Source organism: Protobothrops mucrosquamatus, unplaced genomic scaffold (assembly GCF_001527695.2).
Source record: "Protobothrops mucrosquamatus isolate PMUCROS unplaced genomic scaffold, P.Mucros_1.0 scaffold2397, whole genome shotgun sequence".
Classification (NCBI taxonomy): Eukaryota; Metazoa; Chordata; class Lepidosauria; order Squamata; family Viperidae; genus Protobothrops; species Protobothrops mucrosquamatus.
Genome location: NW_015388471.1, coordinates 56,336 through 74,449, shown reverse-complemented (window position 1 = coordinate 74,449; position 18,114 = coordinate 56,336). Strand labels below are relative to the sequence as shown.

At 37.3% G+C, this 18,114-nt stretch overlaps 1 protein-coding gene across 1 annotated transcript in view; it reads right to left on the bottom strand.

Moving 5' to 3' along the window:
• Positions 1-317: 317 nt before the first annotated feature.
• TCF4 (transcription factor 4) overlaps positions 318-18,114 on the bottom strand; it is a gene marked incomplete at its 5' end in the record, with an annotated part of 53,558 nt that continues 35,761 nt past the window's right edge. The window contains 5 exons of the mRNA XM_015824872.1: positions 318-1,046; positions 3,078-3,229; positions 4,270-4,499; positions 8,778-8,925; positions 11,239-11,374. Coding sequence (XP_015680358.1) covers positions 3,093-3,229; positions 4,270-4,499; positions 8,778-8,925; positions 11,239-11,374 — 651 coding nt within the window. The remainder of the gene's footprint in view (positions 1,047-3,077; positions 3,230-4,269; positions 4,500-8,777; positions 8,926-11,238; positions 11,375-18,114) is intronic.

The following is an 18,114-nucleotide window of genomic DNA, read 5'->3' as shown; positions in this document are numbered from 1 at the left end:
GGGGGGTTGGAGGTCTCAGCAATGCTGCTTATGCTTATCAACATGAGACATACCTTATCTAGTCCCGTATTTTCCCCAAAGGACTCAAGAGATCACTGGCTACTTTTCTGTATGCATAATAAGCAACCTCGGGGGGGGGGGGATAGTTCATCCTGGACGGCCCCTCCAGCAACAGAGTTGGCACTACAGGTTACAATAAGGAACTGAGGGGGCCATGGGGGAAGAGAAAGAAGACGTCAACAGAAACAAAACTTATTTACAGTAAAATCTTTTTTCTTAAAAAAAGTTAATCAGTACTTTTTTTTTTTACAGGAGCAAAAAGTCAGAAACAAATGAACAAAGCTTACCATATTCACTAATTTTAATATATATATATTTATATATATATTTATATAATATTTATATATGTGTGTTTGTGTCCATGTGTTTTGTATTTGTCATAGGTCTATAAGATCCATCTGTTCCTCCTACCCTAAGGAATGGCTAATGTCATTACTTCAGTTTTCATTAGGACGTTTGCTGGTTTTGTAAATATTAGGGTAGCAGTGCTTCCCTTTTTAATATCCAGTAAGTATAAACACTAGCTGACTAGTACACCAATGAAAACGTTCATTTTTTTTTCTTCAGAAGTACACTTTTCATTATTGCAAGTTTACAATTTTTAAATTAAATATTTTTTTTTTCAGACTTACAAATTAATTATATTTTTTTTTCCAAAAGAAGTTTAGGCACAAATGCATTGTCCCACAGTGTGGAGAAGATTGCCATTCAGTCTCCTGGCTGTGCATTTACAGCTTGTCAACATACTGCTTGAAACACTCCGAATGATATGTTGATAAGAGGTGTCCCTCAAGTTGCACTTTTTCTTTATTTCAAAATCAGGAATGCTGAAATCTCTTGCGTCTGTGATTCGTAACTACTCAGACTTGTCTCATTATATTACAAAAAAAGGGGGGGAGGGTTAAGTGTTTATATGTTTTTAAGATAATACAGCTGTTTAAGGAAGTGGTCTCTGGTTTACGTGAAGAAAATGTGGCAACTTGGACCTGTGAAAGAAGTGGAAAAATTTTCGATCAGCCAAAATGCAATCATCTTGATTATTCTTAATTTTTTTTTCATAACAACATATTTAGCATAAAAAAAGGCTTCTGAAGCTGTTTCTCAACAATTCTTACTCTATCACCCAGATGAAGAGACTTATTACCCTTTTGAAGACATGTGGAAGATTTTCACACTTCGGGTTCAAAATACAGAGGCAGAATAAGCTGACTGAGTGTATGCTTACAAGTATGCTTAAATCCTTACAAGACGGTTGGGTCTAGTGGTTAAGGCTAGAAGCCAGGAGAATGTGAGTTGTAGTCCTGCCTTAGGCACAAAAGCCAGCTAGGTGATGTTGGGCCATTCACCAGGAGACTGAGTTCTAGTTCCGCCTTAGGCCTGAAACGCAGTTGAGTGACTTTGGGCAGAATAAACTAAATAAATGAATAAATAAAACAAAATACAGGTAGTCTTTGACTTATGACCACAACTGAGCCCAAAATTTCTGTTGCTAAGCAAGGCAATTATTAACTGAGTGGTGCTCCATTTTTTTGACCTTTTTGCCACCATTGTTAAGCAAGGTCAATGCATTGTTAAGTGAATCATGCAGTTGTTAAGCAAATCTGGCTTCCCCAATTGACTTTGCTTGTTGGAAGCCAGCTGGGAAGGTTACAAATGGTGACATGACTCCGGGACAGTGCAACTGTCATAATACATGCCAGATGCCAAGTGCCCGAATTTTGATCACGTGACCATGAGGATGCTGCAACGGTAATAACTGTGAAAACTGGTCATAACACCCTTTTTTTCAGTGCTGTTGTAACTTTGAATGGTCATTAAACAAATTTCCTTCAGTAAAGAAATTCAGGTAAATATAATGGATTTAGCTTCCTTCTTCTTGTTCCTCATCTATAAAATCCTCTGAATTTCCTGTAACTCATTTGGTAGTTATCTGGTAGTGACTCAGTCCTGACATATAAATCTATTCCCATTATGTCATATAAGAAGAACATTTTTATGAAGAGTTTTGGGCAATTTGGGGAACATTGAATAAATTCAAATTCAAATTGGCAGTTATTTATCACTGTGTATCAGAATGCAGGCAGGATCCAATGTGTGTAGCCAACCTTTTGTAGCCGTGTTTTCCATGTTCGTTAAGTATTTTCATGCTACGCAACAAGAGAAGCAAACACATCCCTAATTTGTGATCATGTCTGATCTGGTCTAGATTTCTTCTGCTCACTATTTACACTTCAACCCATATGAGAAAATGCAAAGCAATAAATAAAGAGATATAAAGACATGACTTGGGTGAGGGGGTGGAGTTGGTTGTTCACATAATTAAGAAAAAAAAGAGAAGCTAACAAATAAAATAGAATGTAGCAAAAACAATTCACGTGAGGTATTAAATTAAGAAGAAACATAATATTGAATAAAAAAAGATTCTTATCTATAGAATTGACGACTATGGAAAGTTTTTGATTTAGTCAATCTTGACTGCCTGCAGTGTCCCTGCAGTTTTGTTAGCAAGATTTTGGAAATGGTTTATCTTTAACTTTTTCCTCCTAGGGCTGAGAAAAAGAGACTACAGATAGTTACTACCACAACTGTGACCAGAATTTCAGTTGTATATTGTTATGGTCATAGGTTTTTCCACCATTTTACAGCAGTTGATAAATGAATCATGTGTTCCTATGTCCAAAACATGTGGTCATTAAGCAAATCATTTTACTGTAAGTCTGAATCTACTCTCCTGAATGGGTGTTTTTTTGCCAGAAACCTGCAAAAAAGTCTAGCAACTAAAAAAAAAAAAACATGGCAAACAGATCACAGGATGCTGCAAATGGCTGTCAATGTGAGCTTTGTATCTAAGGTGGAACTAGAACTCACGGTCTCCTGGTTTCTGCACCAAACTGGCTCTCATGGAAAGAAATAGTCTTTAGATGTTAATTCCCCTAATTATAATTGTTCTAAAGAAACTAATAGCCATGGTATTATTATTATTACTACTATGAGGAGACTGGTCAAGATGTGCGTACCTTTTTTCCTTTTGTTTACATCTGCCCCATGTGATTAGATGTGTCTCCCATCCCAGGGTGGGGTCCTGCCAAAGAAAGTGGAGGAGGCTCCGAAGATACTTTTTCTTCTTCCCTTCTTTTCAAACATGCTGCTTTAGGATTCAGATTTCTTTCTGTGAAGCCAAAATGTAAGATAACATTAAACAAACTTTAAAGCCTGTGGCCTAGCTACTTTGTGCGTTCAAGTATAACATCTTGCTCATCCTGCTGTCATTTCCTTCAACTGGCCAGGAATCTCCATTATACTGAGAAAGAATTTTGATTCTCTGAATCTCGTTTCTCTGGCTAATTTCCCACTTAAAAATAATCTTCATTTCATCTCCAAACCTTGTCCATCTCAATGTGTGATATCCAAGACAGAGATTCACCTGCATTTCTGAACAACTGTTACTTCAAATTAGAATTTTAAAGTTATTTCAATCACTGCAACTTAGCTCTGGGACCCCAGTTGCTTGATGTACAACATAATTTATCTACTAAACATACTAACCACCTTAGGGGTTTGGAGTAATACTAATCACTGGACTGGACTGACAACATAATTCACAATGAATTTTGTGATACGGACTTATTTCATTTTATTCCTTTATTAAATTTATATGCCGCCTATCTCACTGTCATGTGATTCTGGGCGGCTTACAAATGTCATAAAATAACACAGCTACAAAAATTAAAAATGAAATAAATAGAAATTGAATAAGTTAAAACCAGAATACTATGAGATGATGTTCTTCCTAGTCCACTAACCACTTCCAACACGTAATGCCCCCATCTTATAACTGAATTATAAATGACTTATAATCAGGGACTTGCTTCTTGGGATCCAAACTTTTTTTTTTTTAGCAAGACCAGCCTGTCTTATGCAGACTAAATTTCAAGGTTAGTCATTTCAATTATACCACTTTGTAACAGAAGGACGATCCTTTCATAGCAGTTTACATAGCACAGTGATGCCCTGGCCTGTATGAGCTCAGACCAAGGTTTTAACAAAGCATCGTTATGACCGGGAGGCATCTAATCCATCCCTGCATCATTAGTGAAACACAGAAATCCATACCACATTCCCAAGATCAAAGGTGTCCAGTCTTTCTTCAAAACATCTGAATGAGATTGAGATTTGCAGAATGACTGGATAAAATCAGCCTTAACTCACCTCTGACTTGCTGCTCTAAACTGAGGATAACTGCTACAGCTTGATGTAAGATCAAAAGTTTGGTCTGGGGCTTGTCGCTTTTTAGATGGAGCTGCACCATCCGGCCCAGCTCTTTGAAAGCCTCGTTGATGTCACGGACACGCAGGCGCTCACGGGCATTGTTGGCCATTCTTCTTTCTTTCTCGCGCTCTGCTTTTTGTTCCGGAGTAAGATCTTCGTCATCATTATTGCTGAGAAGGAAACATAGCACAATATTTTCTAATGGGATTGAAATTTCAGGTGTTTTATCAACATGTTACTCTCTTTCAAAGTATGAGTCTGGCTAAAAGGAACATAGGAATGTAAAACTTTAGCTGCATTGAATAGTATGGCAGAAGGCCAACTAAATCTGAATGAACAAAATGTTTTACTTTAAAAAAAAACATACATGCCAATACATAGTTTCATTGGTATCTGTCATATTGAATGTAATAAGCAGTATATAGCTACAACTATAGCATGACTTTTGATATATTCAAGAAATTGATCCACAATCGTTCTAGATAAAACCAGAGATTTTTCTCTTGGGCTGAATGGATAAAGAACTTGAAAAAGAAATTGGAAATGTATGCTGACAGCAGCAAGAAAATTGTATGCACAAAAATGGAAGGATACTTTGTTTCCTACAATGGATGAATGACTGCTAAAGTTGGAGTTAGCAGAGATGTCTAAATTGACTGCATTGATTAAAAAAAAGAATACAATTAATTTTGTTTCTACAGGTCTTAAAATTTGATGCCAAAAATGTGCTTCAGAATGCATGAGAATACAAGGGTATCCTTTCTCTGCAGCCCTTTAAAGCATCAACATATTATTCCAGGATAGTTGGAAAGACACATCTGCTTAACAGGATGCAATCAGATGCCATGAGTGTGCCTCTATGCACTCTGAAAAATCTTTCTGGAATTAAACCCAAGGCACTGAAAAGCTCTAATAGGTAAAATACATTAAAACAAGAATTAAGGTTGCTGTTTAAATACATGCACATGCTTTTACACACACACACACACACACATACACAGTGATCTTAGTTATTATTAACCTTAGTGTTTATCTTTTTTCCTCTGTATGATTTTTATATTATGCTAAACAGGTAATTTAGCCTGCAGCTAACTCAGATATCTCAAAATGTCTGAATGATGTAAAACTTTGTACAGAGCCTGCTAAAATCCAAAGCAAAAAGGCAAAGTTGGAAATAATGATACTTGCTAACCTATGGCTCTTTCTCTTTGCTTTTGATATGCCAGTGACAATCAGAAATGGCAATTCTATATTAGGGAAGTCTGCATATAGATAAGCACTAACCTAAGGAAGACTGAAATATACACTCAGCCATACAGTTCACTGAAAGACTTTAGATCACTAACTGTACTTCAGGGAGAGCTACCCCAAGGAGGTATGGTGGAGTTGAAGTGTGGGCTTGGAAGGAGATATGATCACCACGAGTTTTGGTCACCACGATGTAAAAAAGATGTTGAGACGCTAGAAAGAGTACAGAGAAGAGCGACAAAGATGATTAGGGGACTGGAGGCTAAAGCATATAAAGAACGGTTGCTGGAATTGGGTATGTCTAGTTTAATGAAGAGAAGGACGAGGGGGGACATGATAGCAGTGTTCCAATATCTCAGGGGCTGCCACAAAGAAGAGGGAGTCAAGCTATTTTCGAAAGCACCTGAAGGCAGGACAAGAAGCAACGGATGGAAACTAACCAAAAAGAGAAGCTACCTAGAACTAAGGAGAAATTTCCTGACAGAACAATTAATCAGTGGAACAACCTGCCTCCAGAAGCTGTGAATGCTCCAACACTGGAAATTTTTAAGAAAAGACTGGACAGCCATTTGTCTGAAATAGTATAGGGTTTCCTGCCTGAGCAGGGGTTTGGACTAGATGACCTCCAAGGTCCCTTCCATATTATTACTATTATTACTATTATTATATATCTCAGGGGCTGCCACAAAGAAGAGGGAGTCAAGCTATTTTCCAAAGCACCTGAAGGCAGGACAAGAAGCAACGGGTGGAAACTAACCAAAGAGAGAAGCAACCTAGAACTAAGGAGAAACTTCCAAACAGTTACAACAATTAACCAGTGGAACAACCTGCCTCCAGAAGTGGTGAACGCACCAACACTGGAAGTTTTTAAGAAGAAACTGGACAGCCATTTGTCCGAAATGGTATAGGGTTTCCTGCCTGAGCAGGGGGTTGGACTAGATGACCTCCAAGGTCCCTTCCAACTTTATCATCATCATCATCATCATCATCTATTATTATTATTATTATTATTATTATTATTATTATTATTATTATTATTATTATTATTATTAATTATTATTATTATTATTATTATTTGATGCCTTGAGCTTTATGGCTCATTTGTAAATGACATAACTATAATTGTTTGTGTCTGCAGTGAATGATATGTTCCTTCAAATGCCACAAATTATGCTGCTTATTAAGGAACAAAATGTATAGTGTATTTAGGAAGTTAGTAGAAGGATAATAAGTAATGTGGAGTCCTTGATGCTCTCTAATATTTTCTTGTAGTCTTCTTGCTATTTATTTGTATCCCACTTTTATTATTTTACAAATAGTTCAAGGTGGTGAACATATCCAACATATCTTCCATCTCCTTCTCCACAACCGCTGAAAGAGAGAGTGACTGGCCCAAAGACACCCAGTTAGCTTTCATGGCTAAGGCAGGACTTGATCTGCCATTTTCTAGTCTGGTGCCTTAACCGCTAGACCCATCTGGCTCTCTAGTGCATTGCACTGATGATGCTACCTAGTCAGATAATGAAACGTCTGCAAGAACACAACCAAGCTCATAGATTATTAAGGACCCCACAGTCCCACCCTGACCTACAAATGTTGTTTTCTATTGATAATGAGCAATATCAGAAACCAAATTGGCCTTTGTCCATGTAGTGTTGCCTTTTCCCTGGAAAACTGGATGCAGAACTTCTATTTATTTATTTAATTTCTGTATTTGTGTAATGAAGTATAGTCCACAGACAGCCAGTTGAGAGAAAAACTAGTATAACCCAAAGACATTCTAGGATCTAGCTAGATGATGATGGAAATGATGATTGGTGGGTTTTATTTTCCAATTTGTATTTTTCCTTCATGCTCAGAGCATACTTGAAAGCAAGAATCAATCAATCAACATACATGCAATAAATATGAGCAGTTAATATTTGACAATAGCATTAACCAATCTGAATTAAACTGGTTTAATTATACAGTTATATATATTTTTAAGAGTACTAAAAACAGAAAGGTGATTCCTGGGTAAACTCATATTAGCTGGCATGAAATGCGCGAACACCAGGAAGTTTATAAAACTATAAAAGTTTTGGATTGGCTGGGACCGGTAACGAGATCTAGTGAAGTTCCTTGCAGATACTTCTTACAGTCTACTGAAAAGCACTTCTTTGGCATTAGGTCTGCTGCATTATGAGGATTTATATCATGTAGTATTTTACACACGTAGAAATTAAAATACAATTTTTATGCATTCAGGCATCAGGGAATCTCTCAAGGCTATTTCATAGTTCTTGCCTGAATTACTGATTCCTTCAGCCACTGAATGCAAGAGATTGAAATAGTTGCATGCTGGAGAAGCAAAATGTTATTCTAAGTGCAAAGTGGTTTCTATTAAATTAAATTTTTCTGAGACTTCTCTGTATTCCACTACATTTCATAAAATCCACACACAAGGAGAATTTAGTTTATTTAATACTCAACAACCATTCTGTCATTCAGACAAAAATCTGAATGTAATAGAAGATGGGTTCAGAAGCATTCTTGCTGATGAAATCAATATATTTTATGAAGAACATAAGGCAGAAAATAAGGGTCAGTGGTAATGAAAGAAGAATCTTGCATACTGTGGTCATCAATGCCGGTAAGCAAGAAACAATGGTCTACATAAGGGTTCCAAATTATTATTGGGAACAAGAGTTGATGAATTTATTCAGCTTCTTTCCAAACCTTGGCAATGTGCCTTAGATCATCTTAAAAATTACTTCTTCTTAAATTGGACAAGCTACCCTGATTTATCCAGTTTACAGTTATGATTACAGTTATGTTCTTTAAAAAAAAAATAGGAGCATGTCTATTCCACTGGGAAAGATAATTATTACAAAAATGGCATCTGCTTAAAATTTTTGTCTCTGTGTTGTTTTCATATGTACATCAGACCACTGAAACCAGCTCCAACCTAAGCCTATATAGCTCTGTCCGTACAGTTCTGCCTAAATTTTCGTCCTTTCCCCAAATTCAGCCATTCTGGAGTACACGCATCCAAACAGATACTCTTTAGTACTTCCAGAAAAGGCTATGAGTTTCTTGTCTGATTTTAACCAGCAGGGAAAAAAACTCCAGAGTTTCTTCCTGCTCTGTTCACTTCATCAAAATCCACTAAAGGAATTAAATGAAGCGACACTATTATATACGGTTACCTAGATCTTGACCTAGTAATTGATTTGATATCCTTCTTGTCATCGTCTTTCTTGTCGTCGGAAGATTTTCCATCCTGAAGGTTCTCATCTCCTTCATCATCAGATTTGATTTCAGAACTCCCTGAAGATATGCTTTGCCCTTGAAGTCCAGTTGGCATGCCTGTGCAGATATAAACAAAAGGATAGGTCTGTATGCGGGCATTTGTACAAACGTGTATGAACATGCATATCACAAATAGCAAAAAGGTTTAAGAATTGTGTGGGTGCTACATTAACAACCTACTTGTGTTGCAAAAAAAATAAAAATAAAAAAAATAAAATCCATTTAATGAAAGTTATTAAATAGCAATAGCAATAGCACTTAGATTTATATATGGCTCCATAGTGCTTTCCAGCACTCTCTAAGCGGTTTACAGAGTCAGCATATTGACCCAACAATCCGGGTCCTCATTTTCCGTCTTCGGAAGGATGGAAGGCTGAATCAACCCTGAGCTGGTCAGGATCAAACTTTTGGCAATGGGCAGAGTTAGTCTGTAATACTGCATTCTAACCACTGCGCCACCACGACTCTTTTAAAGCTATTTTTAAATAGTTTCAAAAGAAAACTATTAAAAAACAAAAATAAATAAATAAAATAAATAAATAAAAAATTGTTTTTAAAGAAAAAATAGTTTCCTATTAAAAACATTTTTCCAGCTGTCTCTGGTGTACAGTTTGTGGTAGGAGCAGTATTTTGGCTAGAAGTACGCTTGTTTCTTTCTGCTCTTTTCTAGGGAAGGACAAAAAGAAGAGAGGCACCTCATGTAAGAAAAGTCTTCCATGAGTATTTCTCACATTTTACTTAGGAAAGTTCCAGAGCTATAGCTAGAGATGAACAGACACTTCGTATTCTATTACTGTTGCTTTCTTTCTTTAACATTGAAAGTGGGTTTCACGAAGTCATGGTCAATGCACATGTGTGTATTTTTTTTCCGTTTTGTACTCCTTAATCCTCTCATCATCTGATAATCCCCAAAAGAACAAGAAGAACTCGCTGAAAGCGAGTGAGAATATTTCCCCCAACATTTAAAAGTAAAGTAAGGTAACAACCACCACCACCACCACCACTGCTGTCCTCAACTAGCTTGAGAACCGCTGTTCTACAGCACTTTCCTTGAATAAAGTAATCTCTTTTTGTAAACAAGTCCCTCAGCAGTTTCATTTGTGCCTGTTCTTCTGGAACAATCCCAGCATTTTTATCTATGGAGTAGACTGGCTGGTTTGGAGTAGTAAAAATGTTAGGGAAAACTGGAAATTAGGTAATTCCTATTTGTTCTTCTAGAGCAGGGGTAGGCAACCTTGGCTCTTTTATGACACGTGGACTTCAACTCCCAGAATTCCTGAGCCAGCCATGCTGAGGGGAAAGAGAGAGGTTTCCATGCTGAACCATGCTGACTCAGGAATTCTGGGAGTTGAAGTCCACGAGTCATAAAAGAGCCAAGGTTGCCTACCCCTGATCTACAGCAAGTATGGGAAAGCTATGGATCGAATGGTTTCTCTTCTGTAGCTACCAATGGTTAATATTCAGCAACATTATTTCCCACCATTTTGACTAGGATGTAGAGAGGCAGCCCCAACAACGGGAAAACAAACAGTTCCCATCAACACCCCACCACAAATTGCAGTCCTGTTTGTCTGCTTCAGCTCCCTTTGAAAGTCCTACGGGCAGGCCTTGACGTATAACCATTCAAAGTTACAACAGTGCTGAAAAACGTGACTTACAATCGGCCGTCACTTATGATCATGGCAGAATGCCTGCAGTCATGTGATTGCAAGCTGGGTGTTTGGCAACCATCTTGCACTTACGACAACTGCAATATCCTACAGTCAGGCAATCACCATCTGCAACCTTCCCAGATGTCTTGATGGTGGCATGATTATTACATTTTATCCAATCATTCAATGAAACAATCAATATTCTGCTTTGTTTTAATCCCAATTTCAATGTGAGGCAATTTTGCGAAGACTTCATTGTGTTTCAGAAAGAATTATTTAAGTGTAGAGCTAAATAAATATGATTGTGCACACCGGGATATTAGGTTAACATACCATCTTTAATAATTTATGTAATAAGTTGTATAATTTATAACAAGCCACATTATAACTCATCTGGCGAGCTGTCATCTGTTTACCTCTCCATCTATAGCAGTGTTTCTCAACCTTGACAATTTTAAGGCATGTGGACTTCAACTCCCAGAATTCCACAGCCAGCATTGCTGGCTGTGGAATTCTGGGAGTTGAAGTCCACATGCCTTAAAATTGCCAAGGTTGAGAAACACTGATCTATAGGGAGATAGATGGGAGGTGGCTTGAATAAAGAACAAGTCCACTCGTCCCACACAACCATCCTGACATTTGAAACCTGCTGTCATAGATTGGGTAGTATAAATTATATAGATCAAGGCACAGGCCCAAGCAGTGCTGTTGTACGTACCTCGGTAAGGATCCTGAGGCTGGTTTAAGTCAGGAGATGTTGCAGACTGCACTGGCAGCTGTGGAACAGGAACTTGGTTTGGCACAAGCGAATGGCTGCCGCGGAGGCCAACTGCATCTTCACGATGAGCCCCAACCTGCAAGAGGAGGAAAGAAGGAAACATGTAAAGAGGACCATTTTAAGCTAAACAAGCCAAGAAGCCGTTGGGTTTCGTATTAATAACTTGGGGAGATACTGGAAACAAACCCAGGCATTTAAACATTATGGCAAGATTTCCTTGCAGCTTTTCACTAGAGGGCGCCGAGGCACTGTCATAGGTATATATTGTATATATATATATATATACACACACACACAAAAAAAACCCCCCACTTAACAGTCAGTAAGGCGCTGTGCAGCACGTTTAGTGACAAACACAGCAAAGGAGCTCAGGCAGGTAAAACATCAAATTGTCTCTCCCAGGGTGCTGCAGTAGAGAGGCTGATTCGTACCCATCTGTCTTCTATCATGTCCGCCAACAGATCTGACAATTATCTTAATGCCCATATGCTTAATTGTGGGCTTCTCAATTCCCTCACTGCTATCAGAAATCCTGCAGGAATTTCAATTTGGCATCCAACTTCCCTTTTAGGGGGATAAGATTCTCGGGCAAGCCACTTTCTCCCTGTTTTTCCTCTATTTTTATAATGCCAGCTAAGCTTCTGACAAGGCAGCTAGCGAAGCATTGCAAAAACTCCTACTAGACAATTTGTAGTAGTAGTAGTGGTAGTAGCAGTAATGATAGTATCATCATTGCCATCCCATCCCCTAGCTTTCCAGAAATCAAAAGCCCAGCCTCAGAGTAAATTAATCTTCTCTATTCTATCATTAGCCATAGATTCCTGCTCCAAGGAGGAAGATGCTCTTGCCAATATCATGACTTCAGATAATATATCTATCAAAATTTTATTAACCACACCAGTAAGGCCATCATTGTAGGCATGAAGGTGTCAGGGTAATGGTGTTTATTGGCATAATTGATGAAACTAGCTAAATGGATACACTTTTTTGTTTTCTTTCTTTTTTTTTTTGGTATGGCACTGTGTTCAATGTGTCTGTTAAGTTAAACCAGTTACAGAATTAAGAAAAAGACACATATGGGCGCTCTGTTATTTTTTACACAATGCAAGCTGTGCGCAAAATTATTACAAGATAACTTACTCCAGGTTTAGCTCTTCAGAATACCGACTCAATAGAAGCACTATTTATGTACCATGGCCACTATTATTGCTGTTGCCACTATAGCTATCACCAGTGTGTCTACAATGATTAGGTGTTGCACAAACATTAAATAACAAGAGAAATCTCTGTGCTTGCAAAACACATACAGGAGGAAGAGGGGAAAAGACAACTAGGAAAACAAAGCCAGTCTGATAGCCTTTGATGGTGAGATGCATTATGGTGTGAGCTGCTGTTGAAAAATCAGGTGTAATGGTACAAAGAACTGAAAAGGAAAGAACATTTGGGTGGAAAGAAATATGATAATCCTTACTTTATTAAAAAACATGATAATACTTAATTTATCCAAAAGACTGGGTTCAAGAATAGGAAAGATCCCGAAGGGTCATATAAAATTAAAAGATAAAATAGATGTTTGACCAGCCATCTTGCATGATAATTAGATGGGAAGAAAGACTTTGATCAAGCACATTAATGAGGACTTCAGAAACTTCTTGAAAGGTTGGTGTCATCCTCTTCAACAATCAGAAAACTCAAGGTGGTAAGCTGTGTGTAGAATTCTGTTATGTTGTACTTAAACAAGGGGATACTCTTAAAAGCATTCTATGTTCTTTCATTCTCCAATGTCGAGTTCTTTGGATGTATTTTCTTTCTTTCTTTCTTTCTTTCTTTCTTTCTTTCTTTCTTTCTTTCTTTCTTTCTTTCTTTCTTTCTTTCCTTCCTTCCTTCCTTCCTTCCTTCCTTCCTTCCTTCCTTCCTTCCTTCCTATTTTCATGATTCATGGGCCACAGTCTCATTATCCCAACCATTGGTTACATTAATAGGAGTTGCAAATATCAAGTACGGGGAAATGCTTTAAAGTCAAAGCATGCCTTTCATCTAAAAATGCAATTATTATTTTTTGCACTTTTATTTTGCACACGAAGACTTTTATTTCTTTGCATTCATTTTTAGTCAAAAGAAGTCCTAATCCTACTTCGGTTGATTTCATTATAGACTATTATCAGTAGTGTAGTTAGTTACATAGCACTGTGGGCCCAACTCCAAAAAGCTGTTCTGGAGTGCAAATGTCGCACCACATGTATCTTTTCCTGGACAGGGAGCTACCCTCTGCAGCTGTCACATGCTCTCAGGAAACGATGTGGTTGCTTGCCTGATTGCTTCAATCAAGGCAATTCCAGCAGTATACCAAATCCATTGCAATAAAAACAAAACACAATATACGGTAAAAGAAATACACATATATATTAATTATAGTTTCAAAAATTAATATCACTTTCTTGGCATTCTAGCCAATCCCAAAGGATGGGAAACATCATAGGGAATGCCCACTTTTGATCTTCCTCCTACTACACCTACAACAGGCATTCTTTATATTCTCAATTTATATAGATCTTGCGATACCAACAGCCTAAGACATATAGGGCTTAAACCAGCTCTTGAATTAGCTTCAAAGTATTTTTAGAGAGATGCTGCATTTTCTTCCTAAATGCTGCACTCTGAAGGACCTTTTGGGGATCAAATCCAAAGTACTTAACAATCTTACAATAATTCTTAATAATATTCTGAATTCACCAACTCAGAAAAAAAGTATAATTTTACATGCACACATACAATGAGCAAAATTAAAAACATGGATAAGACGATAATGATAAAGGATGATGAATGGTACTTTATTTCAAGGTAATTTCCTGATAAATCTAGCACGTTGGTTAAATAATATTTCTTGCCTGTATTAAATGACCATAATTTTTAGAAGAGATTGCTGAAGGATTTGATAAAAAGGAGGTGGTGATATCATCACCCACAATGGGGTGATGGGGTGAAACTAAGTCCATAGATGATATTCTGGGCAAGACATCTCAGCAATTAAAAATTATTAGGCAAATCCCACTCTTGAAAATATGTTACCAATTCTCTTTACTGTTAATTTATGTGAGGAAATATTTGCGAGCAGAGGACTTTAGGATATAAAACTGGTGTTTAATACCCATTTATTTCTAACACCAGACTTTCAAGGAATAAGAAATTACATAAAAGGGAGATCTAGTGTGACAAATAGAAACTCGATCTAAGCCTGGTCATTTTGGTGGACAAATAAAACTTAGACCAGAGTTTCTTAACCTTGGCAACTTTTAAGACGTGTGGACTTTGACTCCCAGAATTCTGGGAATAGAAGATCACATGTCTTAAATTTGCCAAGGTTGAGGAATATTGACTTAGACATTGAACATTCCAAACAATTATCCATTTCAATTCATGGCTGGAGGTAATGTAAGAATTTCATCTGGCTCTGTCTTTCCATGTGACACAAACTGGGAGTGGAGGGGGAGAAAGGAAAGAACATATTACTTGGGCAAGGATTTTTGAGCAATGTAAAAAAACTTTCAGAAAGTTTTAAAGATATCTCAACTCAAATGAAATCTGTAATAGGAAATTCAAATTTTGAGAGGATGTTTTTAAACAATCCAGAAAATTATTTAGATTCCTGAGTTAGAAACAGGAGGCAAAGGAGATCAATGACAGGTATTTTAATCAAATGACCTGGCAGGTTTGAACTGATCTGGAAAAAAAAATATCTGGATGACCACTTGATGGACAGCATGAAGAAACAGAAAACAATACAGTGAGCCAAATCACTATACAACAGGGACAAAGAAATGGTCCAACTATAAGCTGCTATGATCTTTTACATAGATGCTATTACTAAATCAAGCCCCCTCATTCTATATCTGTTCATTTGAAGTTTATGATTTAAGTGTAATAAACACTAAATACTCTTCTCTGTTAGTTTTACTTCATTTCAGCCCATATTCCAACCTATCAAAAACATCTTGAATATTATTTCCATTCAGTACAGCATTAGCTATCCCAGGTGGTTCTATGTCATCTGCAAATTTGATAAGCATTCTTTCCACCTCTTCTTCCAAGTCATTAATGCAAATTTCATGAGTAGAAGATACCTCTCTCCAAGGTGATGAGCAACCATGAGCTTCTGAATATGTTTTTGAAGCCAGGTATGCAGGTACTTTATTGTCATGCCATTCATGCCATGAAATAAGAGACACCTTGGTGGGAATTAGATTTCAACCTCCCTGAAGGTGGAAAGGAAGGTTGGGAAGGAAGATTGTTGTTGTTCTCCAAGAGATTATACTCTTAAGTATTTTGCGAAAATAGAAACAAGAGAGAAATAGACAGAGAAGAACTCTGAAGAACTCAAAATGTTTTCTTGGATTTTCAGAAGTAATCTGCAAAAGTGGATTTATATTGATGTGAAAAATTCCACAATTATGGATGTCAATTATGGATGACTAGTTGTATCTAGTCGAACCAGAATTTTGTCTTGTCCATCCTATGAAAAGAAGAGAGCTCCAATCCTTAAAAGTCAACTCAAAAAATTATTTCTTAATCTATGTGGACATGCCTTTATTTAGCAGGCTTATATGCTGCTCCAATAACTGACTAGGTCTGAGCAGTTTACAATCCTACTTATATGTAAATAAAATTAAAACAGGTATATGTATACACCTACAGATACGCACATCAAACCAGCAACCATTGAGAAAGTAACAACCTTGTTTTCTGACAAGAAACCTTAACTATGCTACTGTTCAGAGCTGCTGAAATAACCATATTTTACTTACATTTATGAACCCCAACAGTACTGAGTTAAGTTTGACCCTCCAGGGAGATACTATTCCAAAGGATGGAGGCACTGATTAAGAAGACCCAATTCCAAGATCCCTGTAGATGGCATTTTTAGGAGAGGGGATCCATAGCAGCTTTTTCTTCCTGGCCTAGTTAGTTGGATAGAACTCTTGGGAGCAGGCAGTCCCAAGATATGTATATGAAGGAATAGAGATGTAGGAGTATTCAGGTTGAGAAATCATTTTGCTGATCTGCATTTATTATAACTAATGGTTTGTCTACATCTCAGGTTTTATGGCCCATTCCTAACTAAGATCTTGGATATGATCAAAATCTGATTTTTCTGTTCATGGAAAAAACTCAAAAAGCAAGATAATGGAGGGGGGAAAAAGGGTTTTTTAAAAAATGAATGTTTCCTACTGTTTGTGTCAAGATATTCGACATCTAATGATGGCCAATAACAGGGTTGTGGTGGCTATTCTTCTGGATGAGTAATTGTTTTTAATTATGTTTTTGAATATTTGATTCCTGATTTATATGCTTGCTTTCTAATACATGATCTAGATTTTAATCTTTGATTATTTGGTTGAAACTAAGGATTTGGGAATTTGTAGGCCATTCAGAGACACTTGATTGGACTGGTCCATAAGACCTCTGTAGGTAAGCAAGTAAGTAAATAAATAAATAATCAACAAATGAGGGGAACAGTGGAAACATATTTACAACAACAGAGAAAGACTCTGAGATTGTTTCATATGTCATATGTCAATTTCTTCAGCCATGTGATGAGCAAATGTGTCCGCGAAATGAAGGAAGACCTGACTTACTCAGCTCCTGTTTCACATAATAGATATGAATGTTTTGCCAAGTGTTGATTGCTCTACTTCTATGTAGTTTGAGTAGAGTCCAAAGGTCAGCCTGGTCATGATCAAGCTACTTTTTGCAGGCCTTGAAGGCTTCCAGATGTTAAGAGGCCAATTTATTTCTGGAGAAATTTCAGTGAGGGCAAATAATTATGGCAAGGCCGGATGATGTAAAGGAATCCATGCAGTCCTGCTCTGGTACAATTTGTCTATGTTCAAATCAGTTTTTACGCTGACTCAGTCTGTCAGACTCAGAATGATTTATTTAGCCTTCCGATGGTTATCCTTGCACCTGCCGGCTGGTATCTTTTCAATGCTAATGTTGGAAATGATGAAGATGACAAAATGAGAGTCAGTTTGGTCTAGTGGTTAAGGTGCTGAAATCAGAGAACCTGTGAGTTCTAGTCCCACATTAGGTGTGAAAACCAGCTGGGTGATTTTGAGCCAGACACTTTCTGTCAATCCAGCCCATCTCACAGGGTTGTTGTAAGGAAAATAGGAGGAAGGAGTATCAGGTATGTTCGCTGGCATTTGTTACTTATAAAGTAACAAGAGCAAGATACAAACCACAAAGAAATAAATGTTTATTTGCCTCATTTCATGACATTTTCAATTAAATGTTATCTATAGTATCTCTCTCTCTCTCTTTCCCTCCCTCTCTTTGTTCCTTGAGTCAATTTTTGACTTCTAGTGACCACATGGACAAGTCCCTGCAGTTTTTGGATATTGTTTGCCATTGACTTCTTCCTAGAGCTGAGAGAGAGGAACTGGCCCAAGGTCACCCAGCTGGTTTTGTGCCTAAGACAGAGCTAATTCAAAGTCTCCTGGTTTCTAGCCTGATGCCTTAACAACTATACCAAACTGGCTCTCCAAATTATGTCCTGAGGATAAAAAGAAATTATTCAAGACATATCTGAATTCGTTTAATTCAAATTGCCCAAGTAGGTAACAGTGCTTCGCTAACTTGGGCTGATCTCAAAAAATGAAACAAGAGTCAAACCGAGTTTATGCTTGGATGGAAATCAACCAAGAAATAAATCCCAGGGCTACAGAGAAGACTAGGAAATTGAAAACCATCTCTGAAAAAGGCAATGGCAAAGACCACTTCATTGTTGCCGATTAAACTACACAGACATAGCCACATAGT